This window comes from Trichomycterus rosablanca, chromosome 7 (assembly GCF_030014385.1).
Source record: "Trichomycterus rosablanca isolate fTriRos1 chromosome 7, fTriRos1.hap1, whole genome shotgun sequence".
Lineage (NCBI taxonomy): Eukaryota > Metazoa > Chordata > Actinopteri > Siluriformes > Trichomycteridae > Trichomycterus > Trichomycterus rosablanca.
Genome location: NC_085994.1, coordinates 9,299,620 through 9,319,405, shown reverse-complemented (window position 1 = coordinate 9,319,405; position 19,786 = coordinate 9,299,620). Strand labels below are relative to the sequence as shown.

The 19,786-nt window shown below is 40.5% G+C and overlaps 1 protein-coding gene across 1 annotated transcript in view; it reads right to left on the bottom strand.

Moving 5' to 3' along the window:
- The window catches only part of samd10a (sterile alpha motif domain containing 10a), a 34,336-nt gene that overhangs the window by 5,021 nt on the left and 9,529 nt on the right, over nt 1-19,786 (bottom strand). Inside the window, exon 3 of the mRNA XM_062998331.1 lies at nt 11,469-11,637. Coding sequence (XP_062854401.1) covers nt 11,469-11,637 — 169 coding nt within the window. The remainder of the gene's footprint in view (nt 1-11,468; nt 11,638-19,786) is intronic.

Sequence of the window (19,786 nt, the reverse complement as noted above, 5' to 3'; positions counted from 1 at the left end):
GGATCTTTCAGTAGGACAATGATCCAAAGCGCACCTTAAAATGGTTCATTGATCACAAAATGGTTTTGCCATGGTCATTCCAGTCCCCTGACCTACACCTTATAACAAACTGGTAAAATGAGCTGAAGTGTTCACAATCATAGGTCTAGTAATTTGAAGGATATGGAGAGATACTGTATAGATGAATGGTCTTAGATCCCTACCTTGGTGTTGTAAAGTGTATCGTGGCGGGTTGCTACTGAAGCGTGAGAAAAGTTCCACACTTACATGAATGTAAAAAAGACCCAGGTAAAGATACTTAACCAAGGTAGAATAACATGTTGGCTAAAAAGACACTAACAAAAAGAGTACAATCACAAATGAATAAGGTGGCCAAAATAACAAACAGCCCGCAACAGAGAAAGTGGATAGAAAAGTAATTGAGAACTGAGAATTGGTTGTCACAATATGAAAAGCTGTTCCAGCCCTCTGGGACAAGCTCTCAAGCTCTCAGAAAAAAAGATAGGGAACCCTCAGAACCAACAATACAGAATACGACAATATGGCAATAAATTATCAATTGGTTTAAATACTTTCTGAATCCACTGCATATTTCAATGAAGAGTTTAAATGAAGAAGAATATTACCCTATAATATAGTTAATACAAAACAAATTTGGAATGTTGTAGAATCACAATTCAGTTAACAGTGACATACACCGATCAGCCATAACATTAAAACCACCTCCGTGTTTCTACACTCACTGTCCATTTTATCAGCTTTACTTACCATATAGAAGCACTTTGTTGTTCTACAATTACTGACTGTAGTCCATCTTTTTCTCTGCATGCTTTGTTAGCCCCCTTTCGTGCTGTTCTTCAATGGTCAGGACCCCTACAGGACCACCACAGAACAGGTATTATTTGGGTGGTGGATCATTCTCAGTACTGCAGTGACAATGACATGGTGGTGGTGTGTTAGTGTGTGTTGTGCTGGTATGAGTGGATAAGACACAGCAGTGCTGATGGAGTTTTTAAACACCTCACTGTCACTGCTGGACTGAGAATAGTCCACCAACCAAAAATATATCCAACCAACAGCGCCCTGTGGGCAGCGTCCTGTGACCACTGATGAAGGTCTAGAAGATGACCAACTCAAACAGCAGCAATAGATGAGCGATCGTCTCTACAAGGTGAATTAACTAGGTAGGTGTGTCTAATATGTCAGTGTCACTGCAGTGCTGAGAATGATCCACCACCTAAATAATACCTCCTCTGTAGTGGTCCTTTGGGGTCCTGACCATTGAAGAACAGGGTGAAAGCAGGCTAAAAATGTATGTAGAGAAACAGATGGAGTACAGTCAGTAATTGTAAAACAAAGTGCTTCTATATGGTAAGTGGAGCTGATAAAATGGACAGTGAGTGTAGAAACAAGGAGGTGGTTTTATGGCTGTTATGTTATGGCTGATCGGTGTATATCCACCAATGATGCCATCATTATCTGTTGCTGATAGATCCAGATCAGTTGATTAACATTTTTTATAAAAATGCTGATCTTATGCACACTAATTCATAACTGGATATCAAAATTCCCTTAAATTTGGCTTGACATTGCCATACAGAAACCAGTAGGGACTGGGACTCCCTGAAAAAGATGTGGCCTATATATCATCATACGGTGCTCCAAAATACACATGCACCTCCTCAGTTTTAATGGTGTGTTTACAGATGTGAAAGTAACCCATGCCACTGCCACTAACAATATCAGCACAGAAGCTGGGTTTTAAACTTTACATCGGTACCAATCAGCGGCCTCACAGCAATAAAAGCCTAGGTTTGATTTTCAGACCAGGGACCTTTCTATGTGGGTTCTGTGTCTGCATTCAGAAGTGTCAGAAGTTTCCTTCTGGTGCTCCGGTTTCCTTTCACAAGCCTAAATCTTGTGTCATGCAGTCAGGCCAGCTGAATACTTAAAAATGCATGACTAAAAAGTGTGTGCATATGTGTGTGTGTATACACCCTGTGATAGACTGGAGACCTGTCTGGGTTGTTTTCTGTATTTCGCCCAATTAATCGCACCAACCGTGACTCTGACCAGAATAAAGCAATGGAAAAACACAATAAATGAATAAATGGTACCAACTGTTTGGGTATGAAATTAAATGGTGGACTAGTCAGTCCACAGCACACATGTTGTTATGATACGTTTGAGTTGGTGTTACTTCTGTATGTGATGATGTTACATGACTTTTGCTTTGTGTAACTTTTAAAATGCATGTGTGTGTGTGTTTTACTGCTTTAATGGTTTTGCCATGGTCATTCCAATTCCCTGACCTAAAGTCCACAGGAAACTAATTGAATGAGTTAATTATATCTAGTAATGTGAAGGATCTGGAAAGATTCTGTATAAACGAATGGTCTCAGATCCTTACCTTTGTAATCTACAGTGTATTGGGGTGAATCGCATGTTTACTACTTTTCACAACACACACTAACACACCACCACCATGTCAGTGTCACTGTAGTGCTGAGGATGATCCACCACCTAAATAATACTTGCTCTGTGGTGGTCCTGGGAGAGTCCTGACCATTGAAGGACAGCATGACAGGGGGCTAACAAAGCATGCAGAGAAACAGATGGTCTACAGTCAGTAATTGTAGAACTACAAAGTGCTTCTATATGGTGTAGAGCACGCACAGGTACATCAACTACACAGCACATCACAGAGAATAAATGTCACGTAGAGAGAAAACAACAAAGTTTTCAAGATTTTACAAGTCATTCAGTGTCCACTAGGCAGACGGTGTCGTGCTGAGAGAAGCAGCAGCCTGAGAAAGAACTGAGCCTGCCATCCGTCTAACAGCCCTGAATCCTACTGAGCTGGATCTCTAAATGGTCAGCCATGCTGCTGCTGTCTCTGTGCCTGTACTCTCCCCTAAATAAAAGATCAAGTCTCTCTCTTAGTATCTGTCCCTCTGGCTGTCTTTCTCCATCTCTTGCTCGGTTTCTAACAGCACCTCTGAGCCCCAGGTGTTTTGCATCCAATTAGAGAGGACAGGAACAGAAAGCCAGATGAGTCCCTTTAGAGAAAGGGTGGGGACAAGGGACAGCGGTAGTAGTTTCGTTTAAGCGTGATGTGCATGCACACACACACACACACACACAAAACACTCTTACACACACACCCACATCATGCTAAATGCAGAGTCAGTTACACTGCAAGCCTATACACACCAAAATAATCCATTTTCTTTTTTTAAACAGGGAAACTCACACGCCTGCCGACTTTTATTTTCAGACTCTGGTTTCCTCAGATAGTTTTACTAGTAACATAATGTCCTCATCATAATGTACTAATAAATAAGATTAAGATCATTAACTGGTAATGGCCTCTAACCTCAAAGCCCCTGAGCCACCATGCTTTCATTTCTGTTAAGGGTAGAAGGCAATAATCATAAATCATAAAATTACATGAGCAAATTTGTACATACTACAATTTCACATGCAGAGTTTTACTCTGTACGTTATCAAGCATCGAGCAGTGTAATGGGATTGTTTACCTTCACAAAAGATTAAATGTAAATGAACAGTGAATAATAAATTATCCTGTAGAAGGCAAATAAGAAATTGATTGCTTTTTTAAAAGGTTACTTTATTTCATTTCCAACTCCTAACAAGTAAAATTTTAATTAAGAGCAGGTTTAAGACTAATACTGATATCACATATCACATGGGCGCTCAGGTGGCGCAAAACACGCTAGCACACCAGAGCTGACATTTTGGAAAGCTCAAAGCCTACATGAACAACGATTGGCTGTTGTTCATACAGGGTGGGAGCCGGATGAGGATTCCTGATAACTGATGCAATTACGACCTCTGCTGGCTGGTTGATGGCGCCTGCACAGAGCCGAGGGATAATGCATTGATCAGGGAGTGGCTCTCCGTACACAAAGCTGATCCGCATATGAACTCGCCTTGTGCAAGTAAAAAGATGCAGACAGCTACTGCATGCGTGTCAGAGGGGCGTGTGTTAGTCTCGCTCTCATCAATCAGGGTGGAGATCAACATCAGTAGAGCGATAGCATAATGCAGTTGGGTAATTGGATACGCAAAAAGTCGGGAGAAAAAGGGGAGAAAATGCATAAACAAAATTTTAAAAATGCAACCGGTTGTTTTTACTAACTGCATTTGCATTTATACTTTAAACTGCTCAATTGTGCTGTGTCCTTGCTTGGTGGTTTTTGCTTTGGAATTGTGGGGGTGGCACAGTGGCTAAGTGGGTAGCACTGTCGCCTCACAGCAAGAAGGTCCTGGGTTTGATCCCCAGGTGGGGCGGTCCGGGTCCTTTCTGTGTGGAGTTTGCATGTTCTCCCAGTGTCTGCGTGGGTTTCCTCTGGGTGCTCCGGTTTCCTCCCACAGTTGTGAACTGATGAATCTTGTGTAATAAGTAACTACTGTTCCTGTCATGAATGTAACCATTACGTTAAAATCCTAATAAACAAACAAACAAACTTTGGAATTGTGGGCAATGTTCTAACTAAATGCAGTTAAAATTGGACTGACTTTGGTTATACAGAAGTATACTTCAAATTGTAGCCTATAGTATATTAGTCTGGTCACACAAATGTTAAATTTTTTATTACTTTAAAGTAAAAAACAGCATTCTTACTTCTATAACCTCTCTGTTCATCTCTATAACAGCTGTAAACTGTTAAGTTAAAACAGCTTAAGTGAGGTTAGAAATCCCTGTTCTAATAATTTATTAAATACTATAATAGTCACTGTGTAATCTATTGTACACAATTTATTCCAAACAAATCTAAAACTGTGCATACATAATGTGCATGATTGTGTTTTATTTCATAGGCCATGCTAGGAAATCACCCTTAGAGAAGAAAAGCTCCTATTACATGTCTTTAAATATTTAATAACAGTGGGGCTTCCAATCTACATTTAAAGGAGAATTACATCTGAAATAAGCTCTGTCTTTATGGTGCATGATTCATTTAGGGAAACATTTGGATTTAGATTTAAACCTTTTTAAAATACATTGGTCATTATTAAACACTCAGTGACACACTGACCTAACATGACCTGCTCATTGCTGTGGATACTAGAAAAGTCTTTATTGGTTAACTGTATGAGGGCTTAGATGCTTCTGATTCTTTTAGTAAATAGAACAGAATGAATAGAACGCCTTTATTTGTTATATATATATACACACACTGATCAGCCAAAACATTAAAACCACCTCGTTGTTTTTACACTCACTGTCCATTTTATCAGCTCCACTTACTATATAGAAGCACTTTGAAGTTCTACAATTACTGACTGTAGTCCATCTGTTTCTCTACATACTTTTTTAGCCTGTTTTCACCCTGGCGGTGGTGTGTAAGTGTGTGTTGTGCTGGTATGAGTGGATCAGACACAGCAGCGCTGCTGGAGTTTTTAAATACTGTGTCCAATCTATTAGACACTCCTACCTAGTTTGTTCACCTTGTAGATGTAAAGTCAGAGACGATCGCTCATCTATTGCTGCTGTTTGAGTTGCTCATATTCTAGACCTTCATCAGAGGTGACAGGACGCTGCCTACAGTGCACAGCACTGTTGGCTGGATATTTTTGGTTGGTGGACTATTCTCAGTCTGCAGTGACAGCGAGGTGTTTAAAAACTCCATCAGCACTGCTGTGTCTGATCCACTCATACCAGCACAACACACACTAACACACCACCACCATGTCACCAGGGGGCTAACAAAGCATGCAGAGAAACAGATGGACTAGTCAGTACTTGTAGAACCACAAAGTGCTTCTATATGGTAAGTGGAGCTGATAACATGGACAGTGAGTGTAGAAAAGAGGTTTTAATGTTGTATAATGACATTTTAAAGTGATGTACTGATGGAACTAGTAATTTTATGCAAAACACTAGTCTAGTCTCTAGAGTTTATATATTATGGTGTGGGAAGAAAAAAACACCCAGTAAGCATCAGAAAAAGGCAAAAATGTCTTGTTAATAGCAGAGGTCAGAAGAGAACAGACAAACTTGTTCAAGCTGACAGCAGCAGTGTATAAATAACAACACTTTATAGCAGTGGTAAGCAGAAGGGCACCTTCATCAATAAAACCCTGAGGCAGATGGGCTGCAGTGACGAAGCTACACTGATTTTGATGAATCTTAGTTACTGCTGCAAATCGCAAATATTAGAATCAGGCCGTGCCTTAAGCAGTATGAATCTTTGGGTCTGTCTAAAAACCTAGTGAGATCTCTATACAGGCGGCATTTGACGTCATCCTACGTGCGCTCTCGAGAAGAAGGCTGTTTTTATTCTTAGATAACTTAAACTGCTGCCTACTGAGGTGCCTTTTTTCAAAGCGATAAACTGACAAAATAACGAGGGAGCATCTGAAGTGATGAAGGCAATCCCAGCATTCAGTGCGGCACAACTTTTCACACAAAAAAATCTCATTGATTTTTATTTTTTATAAAGGTGCATAAGTGTCATTTATTTGTAAATTCAGGCTTGTCAGTGACAATCTAACCGTTTTCAGTACATAGAGGGAGATGTTAGCGGGTTGTGCCGCCTCAGTCCATTGGTTTGAATGGCCTGAGGCTAACTGTGTTAGCTTAGTAAGCGAAAACTGTGGTGACATAATCGCTGTCTATGGGTGTGTTCGAAAACTTAGTGATCTCTCTACATAGGCAGCATTTTACGTCATCCTATGCGCACTCCCGAGAAGGAGGCTGTTCGAAATCCTAGACGCCTTAACATGCTTACTAGTAAGGTATCTTAAAATTTCAACTGTATTTTGACTCGAGAGCGAGTGAGCATCCGATGCTGCCTTAGCGGTGAAGGCAATCCCAATTCGGGCTCGTCAGTGAATTTGACTGTTTTCGGTACACGGAGGGAGATATTAGTTGACATGCTAGCGCGTTGTGCTACCTGATCCCATTGGTTGTAATGGCATGAGGCTAACTGTGTTAGCAAAAACTGATGGAATTGCTGTCTGAGTAGCACGTTCGAATAACCTGCCTTATAAGTCAATGACTTATTAGAATCCTCTCTACTGAGGCAGCTGCCTATGTAGGCAGTAAGACAGCAAGGCAGCTCACTGGGTTTTCGAACACACCCTAAGTAGTGCATCTAAATCTGTACTATTATGTGTATTGTGTGTACTACTATGTGGACTATTATGTGTATTATTGTGTGTATCACCAAAGCAAATTCCTCGTATGTGTAACATAAACGAAATAAAGTGATTCTGATTCTAAATAACCTGCCTTATAAGTACAATGTCTTATTAGAATCAGGGACAGTGGTAGCCTAGTGGGTAGGGCTTTGCTTTGGGCTATCAACCGGAAGACTGGCGGTTCAAATCCAGTCCTTGAGCAAGGCCCTTAACTCTGTCTGCTCCAGGGGCGCCGTACGATGGCTGACCCTGCGCTCTGACCCCAGCTTCCAAACAAGCTATGATATGCGAAGAAAAGAATTTCATTGTACTGTACATCTGTATATGTATATATGACCAATAAAGTATATCTTCTTATCTTCTAGAATCCTCTCTACTCAGGCAGCTGCCTAGGTAGCCAGTAGGCAGCAAGGCAGCTCACTGGGTTTTCAGACAGACCCAATGTACCCGATCTTCCTGGTATTAACAAGTCAAGCTGCTGCTGCTAGTGTAACAAAGTGTGTGATGTTTTTCTGGCACTTACTGCCCACTAATACCCATCAAGTAAAGCCACAGTCTGTCTGAGCTTTGTTCCTGTTTATGTGCATCCCTTTATTGTCAAATTTCACCCATCCTATAAAAACTACTTCAAAGAGCACAATGTATCTCAAAGTGGCTCAATAACAGCAAGTCCAGTTTATTTAAATGACCTCCCCTATCACCTAATCTAATTCCAAACCACCTTTAGGGTATGGTAGAGGAGTAGATTTGCAGCATAAATGTCCAGCTGCAGCAGATAGATAGAGTTTGGTCCACGTTAGTATGATTGCATCGCATAACTGCTGCAGATTTGTCAGCTGGACATTTATGGCTTTATGTGATGGGTATTAGGGGGGAGTGAGTGCCAGAAAAACATTACATACTCTGTCACACCAGCAGCAGCAGCTTGACCTGGTAATACCAGGAAGGTCGGGTACATGGATTCATACAGTTTACGTTTTATGTCAGTGGAACCAGCCATCGTAAATATATGCATGTTTAGCATTTGACCCATTAAACTGTCACATTCTGACAGTGATATTTTACACAGTTTGACAGGAGGGCGAGTCCTCTCAGCTAAAGGTCTTTGGCTTCTGGCTTCCAGTAAGTTGAATACTGTCAAAATCAAAGCACTCTCAAAGAAATGTTTTTACCCTTTAAGTAAGGTGCTTCAAATAAATTGACCAATAAGTGTATGGAACACATTAATCCCAAGGGCATGGGTTCAATATTTGGTTCCTGTTACTGCCTGTGTATAATTTGGTATGTTCTCCAAGTGTTTGCACAGGTGTCCTTCTATGTGACCCTCAGCACATGTTATTGTTAAAAACAAACCATGATTATGAACAGGCTGTCACTTAGACCCTAAGGGAATAATGATTAAATGATGGTAATGGTTATTAAAATATGATAATGAAATTAAATTGTAATAATAATGAAGTAAATATGATTATATTAATAAATTAGGATAACCAATGCATAGAAATGTAGGACTGTAAAATGCATGTTCTCTCCGTGTCTGTGTGGGTTTTCTTCCGGGAGCTCCGGTTTTTCCCACAGTCCAAAGACGTGCAAGTGAGGTAAATTGGAGATACAAAATTGTCCATGACCTTCTTGCTATGAGACGACAGTGCTACCCATCAAGCCACCGTGCTACCCATCAAGCCACCGTGCCACCCTGACAAATAAACAAAAGAACGAAAATGTCCCAACCTTTCTGGAAACACGACAGAGAGACTCTAAAAACAAAATTAGACACTTTTATACACATAACTAATAAAAGCTTATTTAATAGTAAAACTACAAACTTTATATTGTGTTAAAATGATGACATAGGCAGTGCGCCTATCCAGTAAGAACTGGGTGGCACGGTGGATCGGTGGGTAGCACTGTCACCTTACAGCAAGAAGGTCCTGGGTTCGATTCCAAGGTGGTGTGGTCTGGGTCCTCTCTGTGTGGAGTTTGCATGTTCTCCCCGTGTCTGTGTGGGATTCCTCTGGGAGCTCCGGTTTCCTCCCACAGTCCAGACATGCAGTCAGGTAAAAGATAAGATAAGATAAGATAAGATAATCCTTTAATAGTCCCACAATGGGGAAATTTACATAAAAAAGATACAATATTATCCATGACTGTGTTATATATAAACTTGTGAACTGATGAATCTTGTGTAACAAGTAACTACCGTTTCTGTCATGAACCAAAGTGTGTAAAACGTGATGTTAAAATCCAAATAAAAAAACATAGATCTATAATATTAAGGACTAGCTCAAATTACTGTTATTATGTTTTATTATGTTTGTTTATTAGGATTTTAACGTCATGTTTAACACTTCGGTTACATTCATGACAGAAACGGTAGTTACTCATTACACAAGGTTTATCAGTTCACAAGGTTATATTAAACAAAGTCATGAACAATTTTGTATCTCCAATTCCCCTCACTTGCATGTCTTTGGACTGTGGGAAGACACCGGAGCACCCAGAGGAAACCCACACAGACACGGGGAGAACATGCAAACTCCACACAGAAAGGACCCCCACCTCGGGATCAAACCCAGGACCTTCTTGCTGTGAGCGTGCCGCCCATTTTATTATGACACACTTATTAGTATTAGATTGATCAGATTCCTTAATTTAGTGTGGACAAAAACAATTCATTCAGGATCTGATTTAGGAATCATTATTATTTGCTTATGAGAAAAATACTCAAGGAATAAAGGAATGTAACAAGACAAACAAAACCAACCCTACTGCATGTGATAAATAGAACAGTTACATTCAGTAATTGAACAGAGTTAGAACACTGTATATACTGTACAGTTGGTAAGATTCCAAAATGTTCCAATTTTTTCAGATTTTGACAGTATTTGACTTACTGGAAAGCCAGACGTCAGTGACCTTTAGCTCACAGCTGTCAAACTGTGTAAAATATCACTGTCAGAATGTGACAACATACTGGGTTAAATGTTGAACATGCATATTTAATGTCTGGTTCCAGTGACATAAAATACAGTAATTTTATTCTACACTGACAATAATTATATATACAGTATATATTTATTTATTTATTTATTTTAATGAATATAGCACTAATTAAAATGTGCATGTTCTTTTTCCGACAGCCTCCACTCCTCTAGAAAAGCTTTTTACAAGAGTGGATCTGTGGGACTTTGTGATTAATCAGGGGAAAGAGCAGTTCTGAAGTCAGGCATTGACGTTAGATGAGAAAGTCTGGCTCACAATCTCAGTCAGGTTTTGAGCTGATTAAAATCTCAACATCATCGGATCCAAATTGTTAAACTAAATATGATGTTTATCCTTATTTTGCAAATGGTCCGAATTTGTGGTTACGTTTGTTTTATTTTTTTTTAAAGTTTTATTTAAATGACATTTTCTTCTTTGTTTAAATGTGTTACAGTCGGGAGAGGAGGATTTATTTAACTTTGCTTTATATGCAAAATGATTACAAATAACAAAACACTGTTCTATGTGACCTATGCAAATGTAATTGTTAAAAAAACCATAATTACGACAGCATAATTATGTCATTTACACCAATTAAAATGATTGTAATATTGATTAAAATATGACAATAATGGACTAAATTATACACCGATCAGGCATAACATTATGACCACCTTCTTAATATTGTGTTGGTCTAAATTGATTAAGTTGAATCAGACCACACAAGCCAGCCTTCGCTCCCCACGTGCATCGTGAAACGCATCTTATACTTTTTTGCTAATGTAGAATGTAAGACATTATATGATACTAGTGCTAATGTGATAATTCCTGCTCTATTCAATACTTCTACTTTCAAAAGCATTTTTCCTTCCAATTTAGCACAGCCAATTAGTCTTCCGCTGCTGGGGACCCCAATCGTGTACGCAGTTAACGACCCCTCTTATTCGCCCATACTGGCATGAGACCAGTCTCGTGCATGGAGAGTCACGCAGAGATCTACGCTATACTCCACTTCTGTACAGACGCCTTGAAACCAAGGTCCATGCACAGTGTCGAAGACCCTGCCCACTTATTAGTCCAGTCTTTACCTACCCAGCAGACTTAGTGGCCATTTTTTTCTGCTGCAGGGGCTGCCAATTGTTCTAGCAATAGCAGAGCTAAGATTAGAACTCAGGGAGTTCTGAAACCCAGTGCTGGTGTATTCGCAGGAATATTCTGCTGTGCCACCTGGGCGCCCCAAAATTTGACATTCCAGTTGCCCTTAGTGAATCATGTTGTCTCTGACAGCAGTGATCGAAATGGTGAGGGACTTGTACCTGTAATAGCATGGTGGGAGAAGGCCTCAACATAGGTCAGGTAGTTGTGAGGACAGTGTTTTTTCAACCACCTACAAACATCCTGCTGGGACCACAAAACCACCGGCCTGGACAGACTTGGCAGAGTAGGACTGGTGTGATAAACAGAGTACGAGTCTCCCGTGCAAAGCTGAAAAACAGAACAAAGAAGACGAGACAGTTGGAATGAATGCTAGAAAGAAAACGTGTGAAATAGACTACATATGGCGCATCGTGTGTCAAAGCTTGTTAAGACTGCATTTCATGGGCACAATAACAAGTGTCACATTCACAGCATCTTTCTCCCGACTAGTTGAGCAATGCCCCGTGACGGTGATTAAATTCAAGCTGCCACAGAGAGCGCTGGGAAATATATTTTTTTATTCCTATAATAGCAGTGTTGCACTCTGTGCTGTCATTAAGATGGATTATGTAATTTTAGAAGGATAACCTATTAGCCTACACACGGATACACTTATTGTCGTATAAACAGATCTAATTAAACTAAGCCCATCTGAAATGCATTTAATAACCACTAACACCATACCAAGACAAATAATGTCAAATATTCCAATAAAAATTCACTTTTATAGCTGATCTACGACAGCACTACAGAGCAAAACAATATCAGTATCAGAATCAGTCTTTCCATTAAGTAGATTTGTTTGTTTGTTTGTTTATTAGGGTTTTAACGTCATGTTTTACACTGGTTACATTCATGACAGGAACAGTAGTTACTCATTACACTGTGGCAGGAAACCGGAGCACCCAGAGGAAACCCACGCAGACACAGGGAGAACATGCAAACACCACACAGAAAGGACCCGGACCTGCCCACCTGGGGATCGAACCCAGGACCTGCTTGCTGTGAGGCGACAGTGATACCCACCGAGCCACCGAGCCCAGTTCATCAGTTCACAAGGTTATATCAAACGGACAATTTAGTATCTCCAATTCATCTCACTTGCATGTCTTTGGACTGTGGGAGGAAACCGGAGCACCCGGAGGAAACCCACGCGGACATGGGGAGAACATGCAAACCACACAGAAAGGACCCGGACTGGCCCGTCTGGGGATCGAACCCAGGACCTTCTTGCCGTGAGAAGACAGTGCTACCCACCGAGCCACTGTGCCGCTCCCATTAAATAGATCATTCAAATGGATCGTACTGGCCACACCATGGCCTGGTTCATCAGTTCACAAGGTTATATCAAACACAGACATGGACAATTTAGTGTCTCCAGTTCACCTCACCTGCATGTCTTTGGACTGTGGGAGGAAACCGGAGCACCCAGAGGAAACCCACGCAGATACGGGGAGAACATGCAAACTCCAAACCGAAAGGACCTGGACCGCTCCACCTGGGGATCGAACCCAGGACCTTCTTGCTGTGAGGTGACAGTGCTACCCACTTAGCCACTGTGCCGCTCCCATTAAATAGATCATTCAAATGGATCGTACTGTTTAAAGAAACTGCTTTAATATTTAATGTCCTGTGTTTACTCACACATTAGGAGCGTATTAGACACGCAGTATTATCAGGGTATTAAAAACCAGCCATGGTAATTTATTTAATTATTTGTATTATTATATCTTACTTTATAGCCCAGCATGTTAAATTATTTACCTTTTGTTTGTCATATCATTTACTCACACATAATGCTTTTCACTACGGGCTCTAATTTGTGCCATTTCTTTTATTTGTTTTGCTTTCCTCACCCATTAACTGCCATCTGTGTCTGTTTTTTTTCTGCCCCGCTCCCATTCATCTCCAATTTCCATTCCCCTTCACAGTTCTTGCCCTTAGTCTCATTTTCCCTCCCTTCTTCCATGACAACCTATTTTACCAGCAGTGTTCGCTCTTGAGTGGCCCTGGGGAGATCTTTCATTTGCAACACCAGAAATACACAAAAAACACAGACACACACACACACACACAAGCTGAATCAGAGGATGGTACACCCTGTGGGACTAGTCTAGAAACACATGTCCTTGCTATCACATTCATCTAGTCCCTGTGTGATGACTGGAATCATAAGAGACGCTCCCAGAACCAATTGTGCACCCCGAAAGCTCAAGAACCAATAATCAAAGTCCAAATCATCACAGATACGGAGCTAATCGGTCACTGAGCATCCGGCTGTAGTGTAGATGCTGTTCAGTGAGGCACACCAACACCAACAGGACAATGAGTGTTCCAACAACCCTATTGTTCATCGCAGATAAACAGTTCCTCACAAATAGAATAATAGAATTACTAAAAAAAGGAAGCTAGCTTTCATTCTACTCAACCTGGTATATTTAAACAAGCAGACGTGGTGCATTAGTGCTTTGTGTGGAACTCTTTTTTTTTTTTACAGCAAAGAATGAATCAAATGAGGATGTCACATCATGTGAAGCATTTATCTGTACACACCAACTAAAACATTTGAGTAAAATAGCTAAAAAAAGAAAAAGAAAATTGAATACAGAACACAGCTGAATACAGAACACATTGTCTTGACAATATTCAGTAACATTAACGTTGTGTTTATACATGTAGTTTGGTTCTCTTGGTCCGGACCAAACAGGAAAATAATACATTCTTACATTTTAGTCCCTGTGTTCACACTCACAAATTTACAATCAAATCAAAATCAGTAAAAAAGTGACATATGAAGCACATACACCGATCAACTAGGGCTGGGTATCGCCACTAATTTCCTGGATCGATTCGATTCCGATTCACAAGGTCCCGATTCGATTCGATCTTCGATCTTCGATTTTCGATTCAATTTCGATTCAACACATTTAGGCATATTTGAGTTACATTAACAGGTTTTGTTTAAATATGTAAAGATGTTCAGAGAACGAATGTGATAATTGTACAAAGAACATTTATTATTAAAAATATTTGTGTATTTTGTTTACATAAATAATTAATCCAAAACAGAAAACAGTAACATTCAACAGCCAGGTGTATGTTTACATTACATTTACAATGTTGTAGCATGTCAGACAAATGAAATAATAATAAAAAATGAATGTTACTGTTTTCTTTCATTTGTCTGACATGCTACAACATTGTAAATGTAATGTAAACATACACCTGGCTGTTGTACAGCTTATGCCAAGTTTACACTACACGACACTCTGATTAACACGTGGTCATGCTGTTCTTTAATGGTCAGGACCCCCACAGGACCACTACAGAGCAGGTATTATTTGGGTGGTGGGTCATTCTCAGTACTGCAGTGACACTGACATGGTGGTGGTGTGTTAGTGTGTGTTGTGCTGGTATGAGTGGATAAGACACAGCAGTGCTGATGGAGTTTTTAAACACCTCACTGTCACTACTGGACTGAGAATAGTCCACCAACCAAAAATATATCCAGCCAACAGTGCCCCATGGGCAGCGTCCTGTGACCACTGATGAAGGTCTAGAAGATGACCAACTCAAACAGCAGCAATAGATGAGTGATCGTCTCTGACTTTACATCTACAAGTTGGACCAACTAGGTAGGAGTGTCTAATAGAGTGGACAGTGAGTGGACACGGTATTTAAAAACTCCAGCAGTGCTGCTGTGTCTGATCTACTAATACCAGCACAACACACACTAACACATCACCACCATGTCAGTGTCACTGCAGTGCTGAGAATGATCCACCACCTAAATTATACCTGCTCTGTGGTGGTCCTGTAGGGTGAAAGCAGGTTAAAAAAGTATGTAGAGAAACAGATGGACTGCAGTTAATAATTACTTTGTCCCAAAAGTGACCTTTGTCCTAAAGTAAATCTAATTATGGTTACAAGATGCATTGTATTTTTTCCTCTTTGTCTAATGATCTGATCAAATCCTTTAATGTAACAAAAAAAACCATTACAGAAGCGATTGGGACAGGAAAATTACTTTTTTATACCACTGTACATCAATGTAGTAATTCTGCCACTCAGTCAATAAAATAGTTCAATATGCATGGAAATATGTCTATTAAATAACTCATTAGAAGCAAATAAAAATATATATAAATAATTAAAAGTGAAATTATGTTAATTTGGTGTAATAAAAACTAACAGCTTGCGGAAATGCTACTTTGCTGTATAAGTGCATATAAGCCCAATGATGAAATAACTGACTGAATATAATAAAGTTATATTAATCTGTATATGAAAATGTGCCTAAGGTTGTAAATTACCCCAAAAGCACATGAGAAGTGCACTGCGGTTAGACACTATACACTCCAAGACTCTCAGATGGCTCCAGTCTCTAATAAATCTTAGCTAATGATTCTGTCTGAAGAGGAGTCTGGAAAAATGAAATGAAAAAATCCACATGATTAGCTTTCAGCACTTAACACAAAAGAGCTTAGTGAATGAACAGCACCTCAATTTAAATTATAGAACAAAAAAAAGGATTTTAACTCCATGTTCTTGCCTGTAATAACGTTTCACAAATCAAACTTGGGATTAACTGGGTGGGTTTAACTGTAATCACTCAACTTGAAAGTACAATAAAATCAAGCGTGCCCTATTGGTGGAATCTGGATTTACCTTGGGGCATAAAACACGGGCCACAGGAGGATGTTTTGACAATATAAAAACGTAACGGATCAGTTGTGTTGAGCACAGACTACGGTCCATATCTCTGCCCATAGTATTCGGTCATCCATCAGCAGCGTTCAGGAGCCAGGAGACGCTGCAGTCTATTAAAAGCTGTTCTGGAGCAAGAGCCATCGCTTTTGCACTGCCTCCCGGCTCAACTGCATCTTTTCCATTCTCTACAAATAAAGTCCTGATTTGGATGGATGGTTGTATAGAGAGCACGAAGGGGGAAGGGGTACAACAAGAAAAAGAGAGAGAAAGAAAGAGAGAGAGAGAGAGAATGGATTTTATTCCTTTATTTCACCTCTTCTGTCTTTGTTATTCATGGCCATGTCTTTGGAGAAGGGCATGCCAGAAAATGTAGGAAAATGCATGTAATATATCGGCCACCTTAATAATGCAAAACGCAGTCGGTCAGATTGACTCGGAATAGTAACCCCATCTCTCTCGTGGCTCGGGTTTATGGCTTACATGTGAACTGAAGCCATAACGAGAATGGCTCTTTAAAAGAGTGAAGCTGTAGCATGAAGGCAATATAGCAGTTATAGACACGGTACTTAAATGTGATAAGTGATCTCTCACAGCTATTATATCTTCATTATTGGTGTCACGCCACCATGATGCTTCTGCTAAAGTTCTAAAAGATGAATTGCAGCCAAAAATGTATATACACTGATCAGCCATAACATTAAAACCACCTCCTTGTTTCTATACTCACTGTCCATTTTAAATACCGTGTCCACTCACTGTCCACTCTATTAGACACCCCTACCTAGTTGGTCCACCTTGTAGATGTAAAGTCAGAGACGATCGCTCATCTATTGCTGCTGTTTGAGTTGGTCATCTTCTAGCCCTCCATCAGTGGTCACAGGATGCTGCCCATGGGACGCTGTTGGCTGAATGTTTTTGGTTGGTGGACTAATCTCAGTCCAGCAGTGACAGTGAGCTGCTGTGTCTGATCCACTCATACCAGCACAATACACACTAACACACCACCACCATGTCAGTGTCACTGCAGTGCTGAGAATGATCTACCACCCAAATAATACCTACTTTGTAGTGGTCCTGTGGGGGTCCTGACCATTGAAGAACAGCATGAAAGGGGGGTAACAAGGCATGCAGAGAAACAGATGGACTACACTCAGTAATTGTAGAACTACAAAGTGCTTCTATATGGTAAGTGGAGCTGATAAAATGGACAGTGAGTACAGAAACAAGTAGGTGGTTTTAATGTTATGGCTGATCAGTGTATTTAATACAGCCATTGCATTTACAGTTACAGTGGTCAAACAGCGCCAGAAATTTCTCCACACACACCAAAAATATACTGTGTTCTCTCGTGGCACGTCTAGTTTCGCATTTTGTGACTCACAAACTGTGTGTGGTTGGATTATGTTCATGCCTGAAACAAATCGCACCAGAATTCGATTAGTAATGGACCGAGACCCCCCTGCTCAAAAACTATCGGTCACCTCCTGTAACAAACCGCACTAACAGAGCAATCACACCAGGGTTCGTTTTAATCAAAACAAAGCTGACAGGTATAAACACAACCTAAGAATCTGTTTAAAAATGACAAAAGACACACTAGGAACCAACTTTATATTACGGTCACGGCAGTCTACAACAACCCAGTTCCCAAAAAAAGAAAAAATATACAACCCTCAAAACAAGCAAGGGGTGGTAATACACAAGTCGCACCCCTACCCCACCAGGCTATGTGGATTTACAGGTGGAGTTTACTTCTTAATATAGCCGCCACACCATCTTTGGGACAGCTTGTTCATTCAAGCTGAAGTTCTCGCCTAAAGTTAGTAGTACATTGCAGTAGGGTCTAGTAATAGGATGTGACAGTATTTAAGGTAAAACTATTTTTCTCTGGTGGTGGTGAGCAAGATCATTTAGAATGTGAAGTGTCAGAAACAGTGCTACCACTGTTAAAACAGACTAAACCATTTACACAACACAATTCATAAATAAAAGCCCCAAAAGCATTAAACAGGAGAGTGAGAAGCCTTATGCAGACTAATACAGTTCAGGGAAGAATGTACACCAACCAGGCATAACATTATGACCACTGACAGGTGAAGTGAATAACACTGATTATCTCTTCATCACGGCACCTGTTAGTAGGGGGGATATATTAGGCAGCGAGTGAACATTTTATCCTCAAAGTTGATGTGTTAGCAGGAAAAATGGACAAGCGTAAGGATTTGAGTAAGTTTGACAAGGGCCAAATAGTAATGGCTAGACTACTAAGTCACATCATCTCCAAAACTGCAGCTCTTGTGGGGTGTTCTCGGTCTGCAGTGGTCAGTATCTATTAAAAGTAGTCCAAGGAAGGAACAGTGGTAAACCTGCGACAGGGTCATGGGCAGCCAAGGCTCATCGATGCACGTGGGGAGTGAAGGCTGGTCCGTGAGGTCCGATCCAACAGACGAGCTACTGTAGCTCAAATTGCTGAAGAAGTTAATGCTGGTTCTGATAGAAAGGTGTCAGACTCCATGCCCCAACGGGTCAGGGCTGTTTTGGAAGCAAAAGGGGGACCAACACAATATTAGGAAGGTGGTCATAACGTTATGCCTGATCAGTGTATAACCTTTTCTTTCACCTTAAATGAAACATGCCCAGCAGCAATGAGATGCCTTGTGAAACTGTTAGCCAATTCTTCACATTTCGGTATTCCACAGTAAACATTTCCTTACACTAGTTCAGGTACACAACAGTCCAAGGATACAGAACAGGTATCGGTAGGTATAGGTAGAATATTTTTTGATAGTATAGAAGTGAATGTTAGTTCTCAGTGTAAGTGCTTAGTGAGGAGGTCTTTAATCATCTTTTGAAGATGGAACAGGTAAGGGAACAGGCAGGGGAAGTTCGTTCCACCAATTGGGTGCTAGTACAGAAAATTCTTGATGCCCGTCTGCCTCGAGTTCTGGGTGGAGAATCAAGACGAGCGAGACTTGTGGCTCAAAGCTTGTGTGGTACAGAATTCTCTAAGGTAGCTTGGGGCTTGGCCATTTTTGGTTTCATATGCAATCATCATTGTTTTAAATTGAATGCGGGCAGCTACAGGAAGCCAGTAAAGACAACGCAGCGGTGGGGTGATGTATCAGTGTTTGGGTTGATTGGAAACCAGGCGGGCAGCAGCTTCACATGAAGTCAATAGACACAAACAGTCCAGTTAAAAGTGAGAACATAAGATGTGTGGTGCATCCTGCTGTCTTACCTGAAGTTAGTAGTACATTGCAGTACGGTCTAGTAATACAATGTTACAGTATTTAAGGTACAAGGTGTTCACCAGTACACATTTGATTCTCCTATTTTTCTCTGGTGGTGGTGAGCAAGATCATTTAGTCAGAAATAGTGCTACCTCTGTAGCAGCAATGAGATGCCTTCAGAAATTGTGAGTCAATTCCTCACAGTCTGGCATTCCACAGTAAACATTTTCTTACTCTAGTTGAAGTACACAACAGTCCAAGGATACAGAACAAATGTATAGGTAGAAGATTTTTAGACAGATAGTATAAAAGTGCATGTTAGTTCTTTTGATGATGGCGAGAGACTCAGATGTTCAAACAGCCAAGGGAAGTTTGTTCCACCAATTGATTGCTAGTACAGAGTCTTGATGCCTGTCTGCCTCGAGTTCTGGGTGGAGGATCAAGACGAGCGAAGCTTGTGGCTCGAAGGTTGCATGGTACAGAGCAGGGTTTTATGA